Source organism: Tauraco erythrolophus, chromosome 11 (assembly GCF_009769465.1).
Source record: "Tauraco erythrolophus isolate bTauEry1 chromosome 11, bTauEry1.pri, whole genome shotgun sequence".
In the NCBI taxonomy this organism is placed as follows: domain Eukaryota; kingdom Metazoa; phylum Chordata; class Aves; order Musophagiformes; family Musophagidae; genus Tauraco; species Tauraco erythrolophus.
In genome coordinates, this window is record NC_141475.1 from 4239656 (window position 1) to 4257354 (window position 17699).

Sequence of the window (17699 nt, forward strand, 5' to 3'; positions counted from 1 at the left end):
TGCAGTACTGGTACTTGGTGTGTTCCTAATACGCTGTTAGGCACTCAGCCCCAGTTCCGATTCGTTAGCAATATACTACTAACAGGCTTTTACCCACGAAACAAGTATAGTCCTGTCACCCTCATGTCTCATGACTGTTTTATATCCAATTAGCAGAATAGACACAGACTATGAGTTTTAACATCTCTGCTTTTCAAGAAAATTGAGCTGCTGTGTAAGCACAAGAATTTCCTGTTGCACTGTCTCTTGCAAACAAGTTAATCTAAAAAAAGATACATGACACGTTATGAACCTTCGGAGTGAACCGCCAGTTCATTTTTCAAAATGACAGATGTGATGAAAATTGGCCAAAGGCTTAGGAAAAAAAGTGGGGGTCAGGGTGAGGGGAGCAGATGGGGCGGAGAGGAAGGCATTCCAGAGCCCTCTGGAGCCTTGGACTCCTCTAGGACCCATTAAAAGCTTATGTTACTTGCTCCGTTTATAAACAAGTGCTTTCTTTTGCCGTCATAACCTTCCTCAGACCGAGCGCTTAGAAGTGTTGACTGCTGTCTTCTACTGAAGCAAGGCACCAAAAATGACGGCAAGTTACAAATCAAATACCTTTGATTTATTACCTTTCCTAAGTTTCAGGAGGTTTGTTGTGATTCCTAAGCGACCTTAGCAAACCGACTAATCAATAGCACATCTGAACGCGGACGGGCTGCAATGGAAAGTTTCACTGCCAGAAGGATGACATCAACGCTGGCGGAGGACGGGCGGTAGAAATGTGGACTGCAACTCATGCCTATTCTTTGCATTCTTTTGCTTTTATTATTGTCCCTGCTGTCATCAAGGTAGGAAATTTCAGGATGAAAAAACACTGTCATTCTCTGTAAGAAAAATTTTCACTTCCTTCACTTATTTGCTCTGTCGCAGAGACTGTCATTTTAATTGATTTTAGCGTTACCCAAAATACAGGTTTTAGTAACACATTACAGCCATATTTACTGTAAAATATTTGCCAGAAGGGTACTGTACCCACTAATTTTTGGAGTATCTTCCTCTATGTTAGACATGTTAAAATCAAGCAAGAAACAAATCAATCCCTGAAGAAGAGAAATGAGACATTTGCAATGAGACACTGAACTTCCCGTCTCTGTGTCAGAGGCCGATTTGCACTGCATAGGTAGCAGAAGGTGGCAGTTTTCACCCTATCACTGGATAGTGTGAGTGGAAGAGATTAGGGGTCTCATTCCAGTGCCAGGGGGTGAGCGCTGTCCCCTAATAAACTGCCACTGCAGGCTGCCATGCTATGAGGGAGGCTGAACTTTGAGTCCCTCCTCGTCATCAGGACAGAGCTGCACTGGTACTGCATGGAAATCTGCACAGCTTCGTACTGTCTTTGCCCTGGGAAGAGAGAGAATGCCAGGGATTCAGCCTCCCCAGGTGTCAAGATAGATACAATGAATAAAACAAGTGCATATTTTACCTAATAAAGCAGGATTTTCTGCATTTCATTCCTGCACACTTCAGGATGCAGAAGAAGGAACAATCAGGATATTGCCACACCGAAAAAAGAAAAGCAGAAGCAGGTTGAAATAGTGCAGAGACAAAGCAGATGTAATATGCAATATGCAAAGATATTTTATCTGAATCAGCTGCAAACAAAGCAGATAAGCTGGAATTTGCATTTTCTTTTGAACTATAAGCCAGCTTCTCTTGCGAATCACAGAAGCTCCACCGGCAGCGAGATTCAAGGAGATTCAAGAAAAGTGTAACAGCATGATAGACAAGAAATACATGTCTGTGAGGAAGATTAAATTATAAAGAAACCATACAGGAAGATTAAGGGAGCAAGAGTAGTTAGAGGAGCAGATATTGATCATTTACGCAGGACAACTGAATTCCTCGGCAACTGCCTGCCGCAGCCAAAAGAGATGCAGTATTTGTGTCAGGCAGCTGCAACTGCAACACAGACACCCATAAGTTGCTCGTAGATCAATCTTGTTCCAATCAAAAACTGATGGATGGCTTCTTTAATTGATCAAAGTGCGAGGACTCAGGAAACAGAATTGAGATGCATAGAATTTTGAAACTAGACCTGGACGTACAAGTAAATATTATAACTTTTAACCAGCCAGGGTACATCAAGAAACAAGACATCCCAAGGAAGAAAACCACAAAGAGCAGCACAGCCTATTCCTGGAAGCAGCCACGCTACAAGCTGTTGCAAGGACTGGTTTCCAGAGAGCTCCTCTGCTGCTGCCTGTGAGGGCTGCTAGGGAAAGGGAACAACCACTGCCCGGCAAAGCAAATCGATGGGAACGAAATAATGCCGTACACCTAATGGCATGAGATAGGTGACCAGTCCCAATACCATTTACCCACTTCCTTCTTAAAATCAGTGCTGGGAGAGGTTCCCACACTGCTTCTTTTCTTGAGAATAGTTACATTAGTGGCTTACAAAGAGTACAAAAGCTCTCTCCTCTGAATTAACTGACTCTCCCTTGCTCAGGAATAGCAGATGCTGTCAAGCCACAAACAGATAATCCTCAAGAAAGCAGAACTACTAATCAGTCACTTTTACATTTAAGATCACTTGGCGTTGCCACTGCCTTATACTGTTTTTCTAATTAATTGCACTGGAATGCACTTAAGCAATCTCCGGATCAAAGAATCAACTGCACAGATTGAAATAAATCCTGTCTGTGTTGCTAATGCCTTGGAAATGGATGACTTGCTAAGCATTCAAAATCCTGGGTACCAATGGTTTAAAACTACAGATAGTGCAAGACACTTTCAAAGGAACAGATTTAAGAATAAAGGGGGAAAAGCTCCCTTCATTTGCTCATAAAAGACAATTAAACAAAGGCAATTGTTCAACTAATTTATTGTGAAGTTTGTAGATCTTAAGTTCCTTATTCTCCACTTTATCACCAGAAATCACAGTGTAGGACTGTCAATTTTCATTGCAGTAAAACTTTATCATCATTACAGATTTCTTTTTTTTTTATTCACTTTTATGAAGGGCTGAAATCTTTTCAAAATAATGATAAATAAAAATGACTGGGGATGGATGTGTTACCAGTTGGTGCAATAAATCACTCTTCCTGCATGAGTCTCTCTCTCATGGTTTAGAATATCATCAGAATGCCTTTGATTGATTTACAATTTAGTAATCCAGCCATCATCATCCATAATTCTACAATAAACCACGCCACTTAATGTAGATGTTACAGATGTTCAGAAGTTCATTCCCTGCCTTTTAAGAGGTGGTATCTAGACAGCAGCTGCAGACACCAGGATTAGCTGGGGAAGAAAAATCTGTCTTGAGCACAGGAAAACATCCCATTTGCCTTTAACAATGCCCTGTCTTTAAAGCTGAAAGACACGCTGCCAACCTTGATATATCCAGGTTCAATTATTAAACACCAAATATCTATACGCATACACACATCCCCCTTGCCAGTTGGCAGGAGTAAGAAGATGCCTGGCTTCTGTCTAAAACACATTATTTCCTGGGAAATCAAGACATTACTAAAAGCCTTATGCAATGAATCCATCAAAGACTACGCAGTAAAAAGCAACTGATCTCGCCAGCATCAAGAAACCCACGTCGCAGTGCATTCTGCATGTGGCACAGCATCCAGAGCCAGACCTAAGGAAGTGCTTAGAATTCCCTCTTAAATCCAACGCAGAAGTCAGGCTGAGGCAGGCAGGAAGGGCTGCAGCCTGATGCACAGGGTGCTATTCATTGTGCTGTTACTGTAAGCAATACAGCCCTTCCTGACAGCACAACTGGAGACTTCATGGGCATCATTGCTCATTTTTTCACAAATTACTGATCTGAAAACAGTAGGTTAATTCCTGGTTTCAACTTCTTTTGCTTGAGCCTGAAAACAACACAGCATGAGCTGGCCTGCAATTAACACTTTTGTTAATACTGTTTCTTAAAGAAAAGGAAAAATTTAACTCGCACAGTACAAGGTGCAGATATTTTATCCCAAACGGTGCTAGTACTCCCTGCCAACCTCAGCAGCCCCAGTTCATTTAAAGCAGGCCTACAGAACTATCCAACAGGAATTGTCAAAGTGATGCTCTAGGTCACAGAAACAATTTCTCTCCTAAGTGGATCACCACACCGAGGAAGCTAACAAGGACTGCAAAATTCATTAGCTGAGCAGCACTGGAAAGGGCTGCTCCAAATCCCTCACTGATGCGCCCAGGCCAGGCAGCATCCTGTCTCCGACAGGGGTCTGTCCCAGGCGCTGCCCAGAGGGGCAAGGAACAGCAAAGCTATTTCTAATTACAGGAATCCTCTTGTTTCCTCTTAGCTGCGCTCGGGGGCATCACAAATCAGACTTGTGGTTTGAGTCTTCAGAGAGAGATCTGAGTCTTCAACAACCACGGGATTTCTCTGCTGGGTGATCCCTCACACCAACACATGATGAGGCTCTAGAGCTGGCAAATCTGAGTGAATTTAAGGCCCAATAAAATACCAGGTGGGTATTTCTCAGAGACAGCACCCCTGGACTGCGAAGAAGCAATACCATGCCCTAACAGACCATGGGTTCTTCTGCTTCTAAGAGTGGTAAAGGAGATCCCTTGCCCTGTGGCTGGCAGGAGCGCTTATGGCTACCAGAAAAGCAGCAATGTGTCAAATGTGATTTTGGAAAGCAGCTTTTTGATTAATAAATCGAGAGACAATTTTTTTTTAAAAAATACAAGCCAATGTTACTGCCTCACCTTCCGTTTGAAGGACTCTGGAGATGTCCTAGCTGGCTGAAAGGCTATCAAGCTCCCCTGCAGCTCTACTGCAGGCGAGGCTTAAAAGCGCACGTTGCCGTTCCCCAAAGCACTGCTTTCGACTCAGAAAACCCCTTTGCATCTCTCCAAAGAAGGTGCAGAGCGGGACTATTCTGCTTCTGCTGTGGCCTGGCAGTACCCCCAGCACCCCGCACCCGGGATAGCACCAGTCCTCCCCGGCTCCCACGAGATGGCACCTGCCCGCTGCGGAATGGCACCGCAGCAGGAGCTTGCCTGTGGCCCAGCACAGGGGAAGCTCTCCTTATGGCAGGATTTTTCTTCCTTTCTCACGGGATTTGTCTGTCTTATGTATTAAGGTCACAAGCGCAATTTCATTTAATTGGGTTGGTGGGGGGACGATGATGACGGAAATTGGTAATTGTGAGTATTTCCCTTTCCATACTGGGCCTCAAGCAGCGATGCCAGTGTGCCACCTGTGCGCTGGCTTTGGCTGGGATAGAGTTAATCTTCTTCACAGCAGCTGGCATGGGGCGATGTTTGGGATTTGTGCTGAAAACAGTGTTGATAACACAGCGATGGTTTAGCTGTTGCTGAGCAGTGCTCACGCAGAGTCAAGGCCTTTTCTGCTTCTCAGACCACCCACCAGTGAGCAGGCTGGGAGTGCGCAAGAAGCTGGGGGGGACACAGCTGGGACAGCTGACACAAACTGACCAAAGGGATATTCCAGACCATATGACATCATGCTCAGCATGTAAAGCTGGGGGAAGAAGGAAGGAGGAGACATTTGGAGCGACAGCATTTGTCTTCCCAAGTAACCGTTACGCGTGATGGAGCCCTGCTTTCCTGGAGATGGCTGAACACCTGTCTGCCGATAGGAAGTGGTGAAGGAATTCCTTGTTACGCTTTGCTTGCGTGTGCGGCTTTTGCTTTATCTATTAAACTGTCTTTATCTCAACTCACGAGTTTTCTCACTTTTACTCTTCCAATTCTCTCCCCCATCCCACAGGGAAGCGGCTGGGCTGGGTGGTGCTTAGCTGACGGCTGGGGTTACACCACCACAACCTGACAGCACCCCACACTGCACTGAAGTCAGCATACAACGGGTACCAACCGCAGCCTCTGATGGGGTGCCACAGCCCAGCACCAGCGTCGGCACAAGCGCATCCTCCCAAGGCAATTCTCTGCACATGCAACTTTCCTTCCAGAGGGACTTAACAGTACTTGCCACGGGTATTTACATTTCCAATTTAATGGCAGACATTCACTGCTCACACAACACCGCAAACGAAGTGTCCCCTGGCCTGCAGGTGATGCTGCACACGTAACCGCGGAGCACTGAGTTTTGCGTTGTGAGATTACAATTCTGTATCTACGGAGCCTTTTGCTTAAGTCTCGCCTCAGGCTTGACTACGAAACATCACCTCCAAAAACTTAACACAGGATTTTTCTCCCTCACAGGCTTAGGTTACATGGAACAGTTTTGCTGGCATAGCTATGCTGTGAGAAGTGAATAATAAAGGAACATTGTCAGCCAAATAGCAATGCCAGCAAAAAGTTGTGGGTAGCTGTAGATACAGCTGTGGGTATAACATCTTCTGTCCAGGGAAATGGGTTAAGTTACAGAGGCAGAGGAACGCTTGCCAGCGCGAGTTCTCTTCCAAGTGGGGTTTATCAGCACAGCTCTACTGAAATAATCACATTTTGAATGCAGGCATGTGCTTAGTCTCTCTGTCAAAACAATTATCACAGAGAAAAAGTTTCTTGTGTTTGGTAAATTTTGTAATAAGAATGTGGCAATCTACATCCCTAGAGCATGCTGTGATAAGTCTCTGCCCACTGGGATCTGCTGGGCTGAGGCCATAGTTCTTTCAGATACACTGGCCAACTGCTGAGCCTGGAGAGGCTTTCAGTCGCTACCAGCCTGGGATGGATGAGAGCTGGTGATCTTGTTATATGAGGCTCCATATCCCACAGCCCTGGGTCATTCAGTCCCCTGACTGTCTCTTCACATAAGAATTTATCTTTTAAGTATTTTACCAATGGGAGCTAAAGGGTAGCAGGGTCATTGCAATCCGTTTCTTTGAGTACTCTGTGGGATCTCAGCTTGGTGTATTTCATTTTTTCATCCCAAAGAGAGGGTGCGTACAAAAGCGAAATATCTGGAAAGCGTTTAGCATCGCAGGGACTGCCAGCACTGCTTCCTTTGTGTCGCGGCTAACCCGGCTGGCACTAAACGCTGCTTGCTCACCCTCCCCCACTGCCGGCGTATGGGAAAGAGAATTAGAGGAGAAAAGGGAAGGAGAGTCATGGGTTGAGATAAGAACAATTTAAAAATAAATAAATAAATAAAAAATAGATAATAATATATACAATCAAGTGATGTACAGTGTAATTGCTCACCACCTGGTGACCCACGCCCGTCCCAGCAAGCAATCCCAGAAAAGATATGTCTCAACACCACAATCCTGCATGAGCGAGAGGCCCAGAGAGAGAGAGAGAGAAGTAAGAGTCCGAGAGAGCCCTCAGAAGAGAAAGAGAATGAGAATTCCAAACTTCCCAGTCCACTGTCAGCTATATACTAGGCATGATGCTGCATGATATGGAATACCCCATTGGCCAATTTGGCCCTCAATCCTAAATATAAGTTCAAATCATAAGAGGAGTTGTGGGCCCTCAGTCCTGGCTGTGCCCCCCCAGCCTGTTGTGCTCCTGCACGCTGGCAAACCATGGGGAGCCGAAAGATCCTTGATGTCTCAGCATCAACTATAAACATCCGTGTGCTATCAACGTTCTTCTCATAACAAATCCCATGCTAAACCCAAAACACAGAGCTCTTCTAGCTGCTCTGCTACGAAGAACTAACTCTGTCTCAGCCAAAACCAGGACACTTTGTTTGCTTTATTCATCCTGATGACGTTTTTTATCATCAATTAGCTCAAACACAGAAAAGCTGCATCTCTCAGTCGACTGTGGGACACAGGTACCAGGGTTCAAATTCCCCTTGTTAGTCTTTCTGAGAAGCTGGGCTGATGCTTGTTGTGCATCCTGTTATTCCAGTCGGCCTAGAGACAAGTGCCAGAGCTGGCACGAAAGGCACGTACCAGAGGCAGCGAAAACCAAAGGTAAATTCCTCCCACTCCACGCTTGGGCCTGGTGTACCTGTTACTACATGTGTATCCTCCTTATGCCAGACATAACAAAGGCAGAAGCAGTTGTAGAGAGGGACAGAATGGGGATTGCCAATGCAGAAAATTAATATTGAAAGAATCAGTACAGTAAAGATTCACAATGTTCACTCTGGGAAGACAAGGTCTTCCTACTGCAGAATTCCCTGAAGGGAGGAACAGCAGCAATAGATTTGAAACAGAAAAAAAAAAAAAAAAAAAAGAAATCCAATCACATACTCTATATTTAAAAATTAAAAAGACTACCAGATGCAATTACATTCATGATTAAAAGATCTAAGAGAAGCATATTTAAATTCATTAACTTAGTCCACACTTTACTACCTCAGGAGACCAGCTGCTCCTGGAATACAGGGCAGCAAAATACAAACTACATCTTGCTTGTATTTGATCAAAACCTTTTGGAAGTTTCAATGATCTGGCTGTTAACATCTCTTAGGTGATAATTAGGCTCTTGGGGCAGCAAACATTGTTTGGGAGAGAAGATGCGCTGTGGAAACATAAGTAGCGGAGCCTTCTGCCTTGCTGAAGAGTCAGTTATTCCACTGTACAAGAAGAGGCAGGCAAGGGCAGAACGGGGCCGTTTCCAAACACGGACTCATTTGGCCTGTGTATTTCAGCACTCAGCAGATGCTCACCTCTGTGTAAACGGTTTACTTCAGGTTTTGCTCATTTCTCGGAACACACGTTTTAACCAAGGGATTGTAGCCCTCGCGCACTGCTCGCGAGCGCGGCGCTCTGGAAAACACAGGCTGCCTGGTTTTTCCATCCCTGTTTGACAGCTGTTTGGACGCAGGTACCAGCTGGGGCTGAGCAGACACTTCTCCCAAGTCCCATCCTCCCAAGCAGAGCCTCCGCTCTGCCCTGGCCTCCTGAGGGTTGGCCTCTGCTCGGGGGATGCTCCACGGCCTCTGGCGGCAGGATGAGGCTTCAGGGCACTTTTGGAGGCGCTGGGAAGAGCCAGAACCTCTCCGTGGGATAACGCCTGTTAGAAGGGCGGATGCACAACTGTATTCTCCGTCTGTCCCAGGGGGGCACTAAATTAGCAGCAGAGGCACTGACTTACTTCCTTGCTGTTACTGCCAGGGGACCTACTTCCCTGTGACCGGCCAGGAAGAGACTTAATTAACGATAACTGAGAATTTCTGTTTATTGTTGGATCTGACACGTATCTGTCTTTCTCTCTGTATGCTATGTCTGGTTTGGGTCTCCTCCATCCTGCAAGGTAAAGCTCACCTCCTCTGGATAAAGACCTTCCTTCTCAAGGGATCCTTTAAATAATTCTGACAGTTGGAGTCTTTCCTGTCCTTCCCGCCCAGCTCCCCATAATCACGCACAAGAAGCACGAAAGGACAGAGCTGACCTTTCAGACAGACACTGCACGTGTGCCTGAGCTGTCAGGCAGACATTTTCAGGAACGATTTCAGGATTTTACTCTTGCGAGTTAGTTACAATCCATGGCAGAGAGCTCTGCATTACAGAAGCGTCTGCTCTCCCTCGGAGCCTCTGGGAAGCTGCACCATTCCTGAAGAGCTGTAATTCAGCTTGAAACCAGGAGATTTAACTCCAGCTATTCGTGCCACATGAACGCTATTTCCTCACTGTCTGCAAACGTAACTGAAGTGCCCGGTCTCTTCCCACGCTGCCGAGGAAGCCCTGATAATACACACAGAAGCAGGAAGAGTCTCCTGCTGTCTGCGTCTCCCAACCAAGCCAGCCTCATTCATTCAAATGAAGTCAGTGCAGATGTAGCTACACCGGCAGTGGAACGTCCCACTCAACCTTATTTCTCCTTTGTCACTGAAGGACTAGAGAGATCTTGTTTTATTTTGCTTTAAAAGCCACATAAGGCAGCTGACTTCCATTGACAAAACTTGAAAGGCACGAATAAGTCAGGTATCAGAATCACAGCTTCAAGATGTTCCCTGTTTGGGCACTAGCCTGGCAGCACCTTGCAGCTGAGAGTATGGAGGTGAGAGCTTCTGCAGGGGCTGGAGAAGGATGCTCTTCCATGACTCATCAGCAGTCCCTCCAGTGAACAAGGACATAGTGACAGGATTAGTCAGAAAAATTGTAACGGTAAGGAAAACCAAGAAGAAAATAGAGGAAAAAATAGGGAAGAGGATGGGAAATTGCACTGGTCCAAAACCACTCAACACCAACTTTCAATTCTAAAACTATTTGCTAGCAACTCAACTCTAGACACGTGATTCTGGACATGTTTCTATCTCATAATCAGAATTAAACGCAGTCTCAGATCCTCAATCTGATGAATAGTAACTACATTTTTTCTTGTTATATATAGGAACATGTATCATATATATTATAGAGTGTTTCAAATACATAGGAAGATGCCCCTTATTGCCATATTTTTGGGTCAATCCTTAATACTGCTCCAAAAGTCAAAAAAGGACACGCTTAAGTCCATTATAATATGGGACAATTCCTGAATGGGACCTGGAATTCAACCTGACAAGAAGCTGACCATAGCAAAACCCAAACCTATTTCATGCAATACATGTGCTGTGCATGTGACTTGGAATATAATGGGATTCTATTTTGTGAGGAATTTACATGAAATTGTGAGTGGGTGTTTCTTTTTATACCGTACTCAGTCTCAGAGAAAAGGGAGATCATTTGCATCTAAGAGCAAAATGCCCATTAATACCATGAAGAAAATTCTATGGATGAGGTTTCTGAGGGCACTTTCAGACACTGGGTGCTAAAAGTTCCTTACAAAGAGAGATGTGCCTTGTATTGTTCTCATCATCTAGGAGCCTGAAAAGCTGCCATGAGTCTTGAGACTGGGTACTGAAGATGGTGGGTGGGAGATTTATGAATCACACTGTAATTTTTTAACCCGAAGAACCTTCAATACCTTTTACTACCCTTTCCCTTCAACAGAAAGTTACCAGTTATCCTTGACAACAGATAGCTCCATCTGTACTTTTATTTATCCTCAGTGAATATATGGATTTTCTTTAAATGCATTTTCATCTGCCTAAGCTTTAAGGAGTAGCAAAATATTCTGGGAGAAAAACTCGGAATGATCCAGATGACAGGATAGGGAGGACAAGGAAGGAAGACAAGAAAAGAGGAGGTTGAGATGAGTTTTGATTAAATTTGTTAAGTTTCAATTTGATTAAATTTGTTAGATTAAATTTGCAAAATTACTTAGAATATTGAACATATCAGCCTTGAGTTCACCACTAGGTCAATCTGGTTGTAAAACAAAAGGCTTCTCTTTTGAAGAGGTGAAATAAAAAATATTAGACATTTTCTCTTTTAAAACCGGTTTGTGCAGGAGGGGATGTTCTGGCTGTAAATGACATGGTTCTCTTTTTGGTGAATGTTTGGGGTGAGCTTAGCTGCATATGCCATCATCCAAAAGGTTTATTTTTAGACCCATATCTACTATAATTCTACCTTTTCTTTTCCTTTGTGTGGATAAGGTTTTTGCAGGTCTTACTTAAAAAACTACATTGATGCCAAAAGGAGAAACGAGAACTTTTCAGATGATTATGACTAATATGAATGAATTACAAACAAACCCGGCCTTGATGCAAGCTGAAAGCTGAACACCTCAGAGGTCAACTGTCACTTTTAATACGCTGAACATGCTTGTACTCTGATGGAGAATTGCTGTCGTTACAAAGGTTTTTCCAGGCACCACTGCTGACCTCTCCCATTCTGCCTGCCTTCCCATGCCTGGACTGTTGCACTCATCTTAAATTGTTCAGTCACTGTTGGTTTGCTGAAATCTTTTTGCCCGACTCTTAAGTCACAACTACTCCATACGCTCTTCTGCCAAAATTTTGTTCCATAATAGCACAATCCAAAGCTCGTTGAACTCAAAGGAAATATTTGCACTGGCTTCTAGGGATTTTGGATCATACTTCACCTGCCTGCCTGCCAAATGCCAGCCTTGAAGACAAAGCAAATGCCCTGCATGAGCTCTCTTATGAAAGAGCGACAACTGCTAGGGGAGGACACGTGAGGAAACGTGGGGAGAACCTTGAGGAGACATGGGGAGGGACAGACTGCTGAGGACACAGGGCTGGAGACACACTCTTGGAAGGAGGGACACCCCTGAGGGACTGTGGCCCATTGGGTACCCATGCCAGGGCAGGGACTCTTCTGCGGGACTGCAGCCTGCAGGCCACCCATGCTGGAGCAGTAACAGTGAGAGGGCAGACTAGGAGAGAAAACCAGCAAGAACGGTGGAAGAGGGGCAGACAGAAACCATGACACCATCACACATCACAAGAATCACACACAGACCTGCTATTCATGCCAAAACCCTCATTTAGAAGAATAATATCTAGGTAAAGCAGGAACTCCATGTTGTTTCAATGCAGGCCTTTCTCAGAAAGGGACAACTAGGACCCCAATGGTGATACCACCTTCCTGCAAAAAGGGCAGATATGTTTTACTGAGGTGTGTGGACTCTTCCCAACTCATGTTCAAAGAAAGAGCTTTTGAAAACTATCAGCTGGAGCTACTTAGCTTTCTGTGTCCCCACCAGTCTTCTCAGGCTATGTCTATGCCATCAGATCCAGGAACTCTTATCCAGGTGGGATAACCAGTTTGTCCTGACTTCCAGGAGTTCTCCAGCCACCCGTGCTCTGGTTTTGATGGGCTGGAGGAGAGCTGTTGGCTGCTCCAGTGAGGTACCTTGTTAGCATGACAGAGGGATCAGGGTATAAGTGATAGCCACAAAACACACACATCCCATACCTTAGACAAAAGCAGAGTGACCCACATCCTCTGGAAGGACAATTTGTGAGAAAAGTGATTGCTAAGTCTTGTTTAGGGAGCCAAATACTGTTTTCTCCCCAGAATTATGTCTTATTTGCCATTATCACAATGTCAACCTTCTGTGCCCAGTTTGTCATCTGGGACTCTGCTGATCTCATTGCCTTCAGCAGAAGCACTGGGGACTCCCAACTGTTCAACAGCAGCCAAGAAAACTAAACACTTTCCCTTGCTAATTCCCTAAGAAGCTAAAAGGTAGAAAATAAAAGCCTTAGTAGAAATTTGAGGCCTGTCAGTTCAGTCAGTGTTGCGCCATGGAAACACCAGTCTCTCAGTCCATTCATGTGGCATCTGCTGACCCTAAATTCCCTCCTGTCCACATGTACATGCAAAGCGGGTTTTATACTGTTTGTGGCTGATAGTTATAAAAGCCAGAAGATTTATGAATTGCCAGATTCATGCATTCAGAAAATTTGACTCAGGCCCCTGGAAAACCACTGGACCAGCTGAAAAATTCCATCGCATTAAGCTGACCTCATTCTGCTTACCTCCAAGTACTCCGGCAGTGGAGCCCAGGATCCTTCCAGCTCCAAGTCATTCGCTCTAGTAACTACACAAAAGCTGCAGGAGATGTCCTCTGCCAAACCTCCTTCTCTCACAGCAGTGATGCCTCTGTTCATCAGCGAGCAGTCATGATTTCTGTTAGTTGTGGCCCAGTTCTGGTCTATTTTAGGATTTCTAGAACCTGTTAAAAACTAATATCCTCTCATTCCCTCCTCCTAGAATCTCATTTATCACTCTGCCTCCTGCACAGTTACACTTCTCTCTCTCTTAGCTGGCAGTTTCTTTCCTATGATACAAATTTTGGATGACCCTAAGGGGTTGTAAGCACATGGGTGCAGTGGACCAAACTACAAAGCGACAGGGAAAGACTTAAGCAAGTGGGACTGCCAGGCAAGGGGGAATTGTGCTAATTAAAAGGAAAAGGAATAGTAAATAGCCAAACTGCAGAGGTACCAAGCAGGAGGACTCCAACAGCGATCTGTCCTGCCTACGGTGCAGTTCTCCCCTGAAACAGGGCTATGAAAAGCATCAATTTAGTAATAGATTCTCTTGCTGAGTGTATTCACTGTTGTGTCTGCTGACCTGAGGTATTTTTAGTACATTTTTACGACTGCTTGCAGTACAGTCACTATCATGACAAGCATGTCAGTGGAACTCAACTTTTCCTTTTGTCTCATAAATAGGGCTATTGTTAATTAAGCTTGTTCTGTCCCCGTTGGCACTTGGTTAGCCACATGGTGGTGCAAAAATCAAAACAGAGAACTTAGAGAGTTTGCACATGTGAAACAAGGCAAATATTTTGGCTTACAGAATCTGCACAATAGGGAATGATGCTTAAGACGGTGCGGCTAGATGATCAAATAGCAGGCTGTATTTGTTGGGCCAACATCAGAAGATCTACCAGCAATCTCGGTGAACTCACACAGGACTGCTAATCTCATTTATAGATATTTTTACATTTAAGCAAATGCTAACTACAAATAAGATATGGAACTAAGAACAGGTGCCTGGAAAAGGAGGCAGTTCAGGAGGAAAGGAAGCTTTCCAAAACCATTGGACTAATTAGACGACGTTGTTTCTAAGTGTTAACTAAAGCTACTTAACTCTTCCCATATGAACAGCTCAACTTTGCACTAAAATATCTGTTTACCTGCGTGCATGGGTATGAGTGTGCATGCACAAGAAGGAATTCAGAGAGCCTCTTCCAGGCAAGCTGCTTCCCAGGTTGAATTCTAGTAAAGTAAATTAATCTCTCCAAACCTAACAAGGGCTTTTTCTCACAAGTGGCACTACTCTTGATACACCAACAACCCACTGGTTCAAAAAGTCAAGGAACACAATTGCTCATGGGACTGTCATTTGGTATAAAGCATTTGTACACTGCGAAACAAAACTGAGCACCGACCTGCTCTGCCTCCAAGCGCTACGGCACATCCATGGCTACAATCCAGAAGTGTGTAGGTCAAAAAAGGGCCAGAGGTAGCTGCCAAACGCCACTGATCCCAAATCTGCCTTACGCCTAGTAGTAAATGGCAACAGTACAAAAGTTGGCTTAAGTTTATGGGCTGTCAGTGGCTCCTATGGGCCAATAAAGCACCAGGGGATCAGTGGTAGCATGTAGAGAAACCCACTCTGATTCCCTTCAATTAACACTGGGGAGCCACAATAAAGACTCCAGGATGCAAGAGGGTTCCCCTCTGCTGACAGGATAACTCAGCGATCGATGACACTGCTGTACGTCCCCGACCTGGTACCAACGCAGATCAAAGCTATCACCACAAGACCTCTGCCTCTGGCTGGTGGAAGGTCTATGTGCTGTATCATCCACCTGGTGCTGAAACTCTGCATAATGCCTAACAGAGTGATTATACCACCAAACATCGCTGAGCATCCCGTTTCATTCTCGCTGGCTTTCAGACAATCAATATTCCTTCTGCTTTTCGTGCACATTCACACACAAAAACCAAACAAACAGACAAAGCCAAATTTTCCCTGCTTCTCATCTCATTACTGAAATTTTCCTTGCAGCTCACTAATTTTATTCTCTCTCAGGTATGAGCACTCTCAGCAGCAGGTTTCCAGCAGCAAATTAAGCAGGCTAAATTACTGGAAGTTTACCAAAGGAAAAGGAAATAAAGACCTCAAACACCTTGTGGACCTTTCTCTCCCTCAAATCAGTAGCTTGTTTATTCTAATAATAATAAAGCAGGCAGAAGGATGTAATTAATGTCAAGCACAATTCATTCCTGTTACTTTGAGGTACTAAAATCAAAACCAGAAATCCTGACTTTGAAGCAACATACACACAAAAACACAGGAAAACTTTTATATGTACGATTTTCTAATTTAGGAACATCCATGTGCTATGCGAGCTGCTCAGCAAATTGAGCCAGGAAATACGTTAACTGGAAGCTAATTTAGGGCAGAACTATTTTACCTCATGTTTGAAACTGTTCCACCAGGTTATTTCACTGCAGAAAGGCAGAACATTTTGGAGAGGAGAATGAGACACTAAAGGGAAGAGAGACATGAGGAGACTTTGAACTGTGGGGTTTTGGCTAAAATGGAAAGGCAACTATTTCTGGGGAAGTGGACTCTCCCCCACCCCTGATTAATGGACAAATCGTGTAAGAAAAATGTCTCCACCCCAAGGCAGATCCAATTATGTTCTGCATTAGCTGAAACATATGGGAACATTTCAGTATAAACAAAAACTGCACTGTATGAGCTTTTTTTTTCTACGAGCTTTCCAGTTCATTTAACCCTTGCCATGGTACACGTTAAGTACAGCCTGAGATTACTGGCATAACACTCCGCCGAGTATTTTTTGGCTCAGATAATGCAGCAGTAACTCCCAGCTTTTATACTGATAAACTGAAAGCCTACTTGCATTTCAAAACACTGTAGGCCCTCTTCTGTATGCCAAGTGAAAAACTTGAAGGAGGTGGATGTTACAGTGGCCTTTCTAAGAGCACTGACGTTGAACAAAAGCCAATTTTTTGAACAGAAGGATGGCAACACTTTAAAATCATCTCTGAGAAAGACGATCCTAAACGTTATTCATGGAAGCTTAGGCTCCATATTAGCTGGCTGCTTTTGAAAACGCTGACACTGCGTAATCCCTACTTTTTGCTTCTTCCCTTTCCTGACTGTGCCCTCGTTCACCTTCACGTTGGGATTCCAGAAGCGTTTTTTTTTTGGCTGCGACGGTGAACACCACTGGTTGCAGTGACTCACCACAACCCAAACCTCTGCTGAAGTTCATGCACCTCTGGGGTTCCAGAGCAGCCCAACCTGACCGAGCAGTGCCACGAGGCAGCCCGCTTTTGGCTTGCCCTTTCAGCTTCTTGCTTTCCTTGTTGAGATCAGCCCTGCCGAGATGATCAACTGCACCATCCCTTGTCAGGTCGATGAGAACCTATCAAGATTTAGACCATTTTCTTACATTAACGAGTTTACTTATGTTTCAATACTACTGCTGCCTATGTCAACTAGCTTACCGTTCTCTTTTGAGAGCATGCTGACATTAAATTAGTAAATGTACCTACAAACTCTCATATCCTCCTGACTGCTAAAAAAAAGCAAACATCAGCAGCTCGGACACAGCTGAAATGAAACGCTTCATTTTTATATTTTCATACTGCGTGTGTTGCAGGAAAGAAGCCTCCCGAATCAAAGTGGAAGGTCCTTCTGCCATGGAGAACAAGGGGAGACACCTCTTCAAGTCAATGCCACAGTATCAAGTGACAGGATACACACTGATTTTCAATTCCTAACCAAATCTCAGCAAAACCAGGAACTTATTAATCTCACGGTCATTCATGGAAAGTAAACCCACAAAAGACTACTGCAATTTTGACTTCTGAATTACAGGGCCATTTGGCTTCTACAACTGATTTTTTTATTTGAATTCAGCACGTATTCTTGAAATAATCTTACTTCAGTTTAACAACTGTCAGCAATGCTCAGGCCAGTACAACCCAGTGAATTTTGTACAATTTTTAGTCTGAATTTGTCTAGCTTCATCTTTCCTTTGTCTATTTGTTTACTGGCAACTCGCTGTTCCCCTCACAGACTGCAGATCAATGGCCCTTTAAACTTAAGCCTGATCCCAACAGCCTGTGCTCTGCAGTTTTTCTCTTGAGGCCTGGTTTCCAGTCCTTTTACCTTTCGCATAGTTTTTCAATAAATCTTCCCCTATTTATTTGCTGCCTTCTCCAGCAGTGGGTACCAGCATTGAGGAAGGTGAATGCTAGACTCAAAGTTGCAGGAGATACAGTCACAACTCCTGGGTGTACCTACCAACACTTGTTGTGTACCTATAGTACAGCTTATGCAGGAGGATCCCAGCAGCAAATCCCACTAACATCGCCCGGGTCACTTCAGATGTTAGGATGAGCCTCACACTCCTCTGTTTGGGATGTAAACAGTATTCATATACTGATCCCA

At 44.4% G+C, this 17699-nt stretch overlaps 1 protein-coding gene across 2 annotated transcripts in view; it reads right to left on the bottom strand.

The window, feature by feature from the left end:
• HS6ST1 (heparan sulfate 6-O-sulfotransferase 1) overlaps positions 1-17699 on the bottom strand; it is a 188304-nt gene that overhangs the window by 9083 nt on the left and 161522 nt on the right. The window contains exon 8 of one of the 2 annotated variants that reach the window (XM_086618445.1): positions 15079-15084. The exons of the other annotated variant lie outside the window; for it this stretch is intronic. Coding sequence (XP_086474571.1) covers positions 15079-15084 — 6 coding nt within the window. The remainder of the gene's footprint in view (positions 1-15078; positions 15085-17699) is intronic. 2 annotated transcript variants of the gene reach the window in all.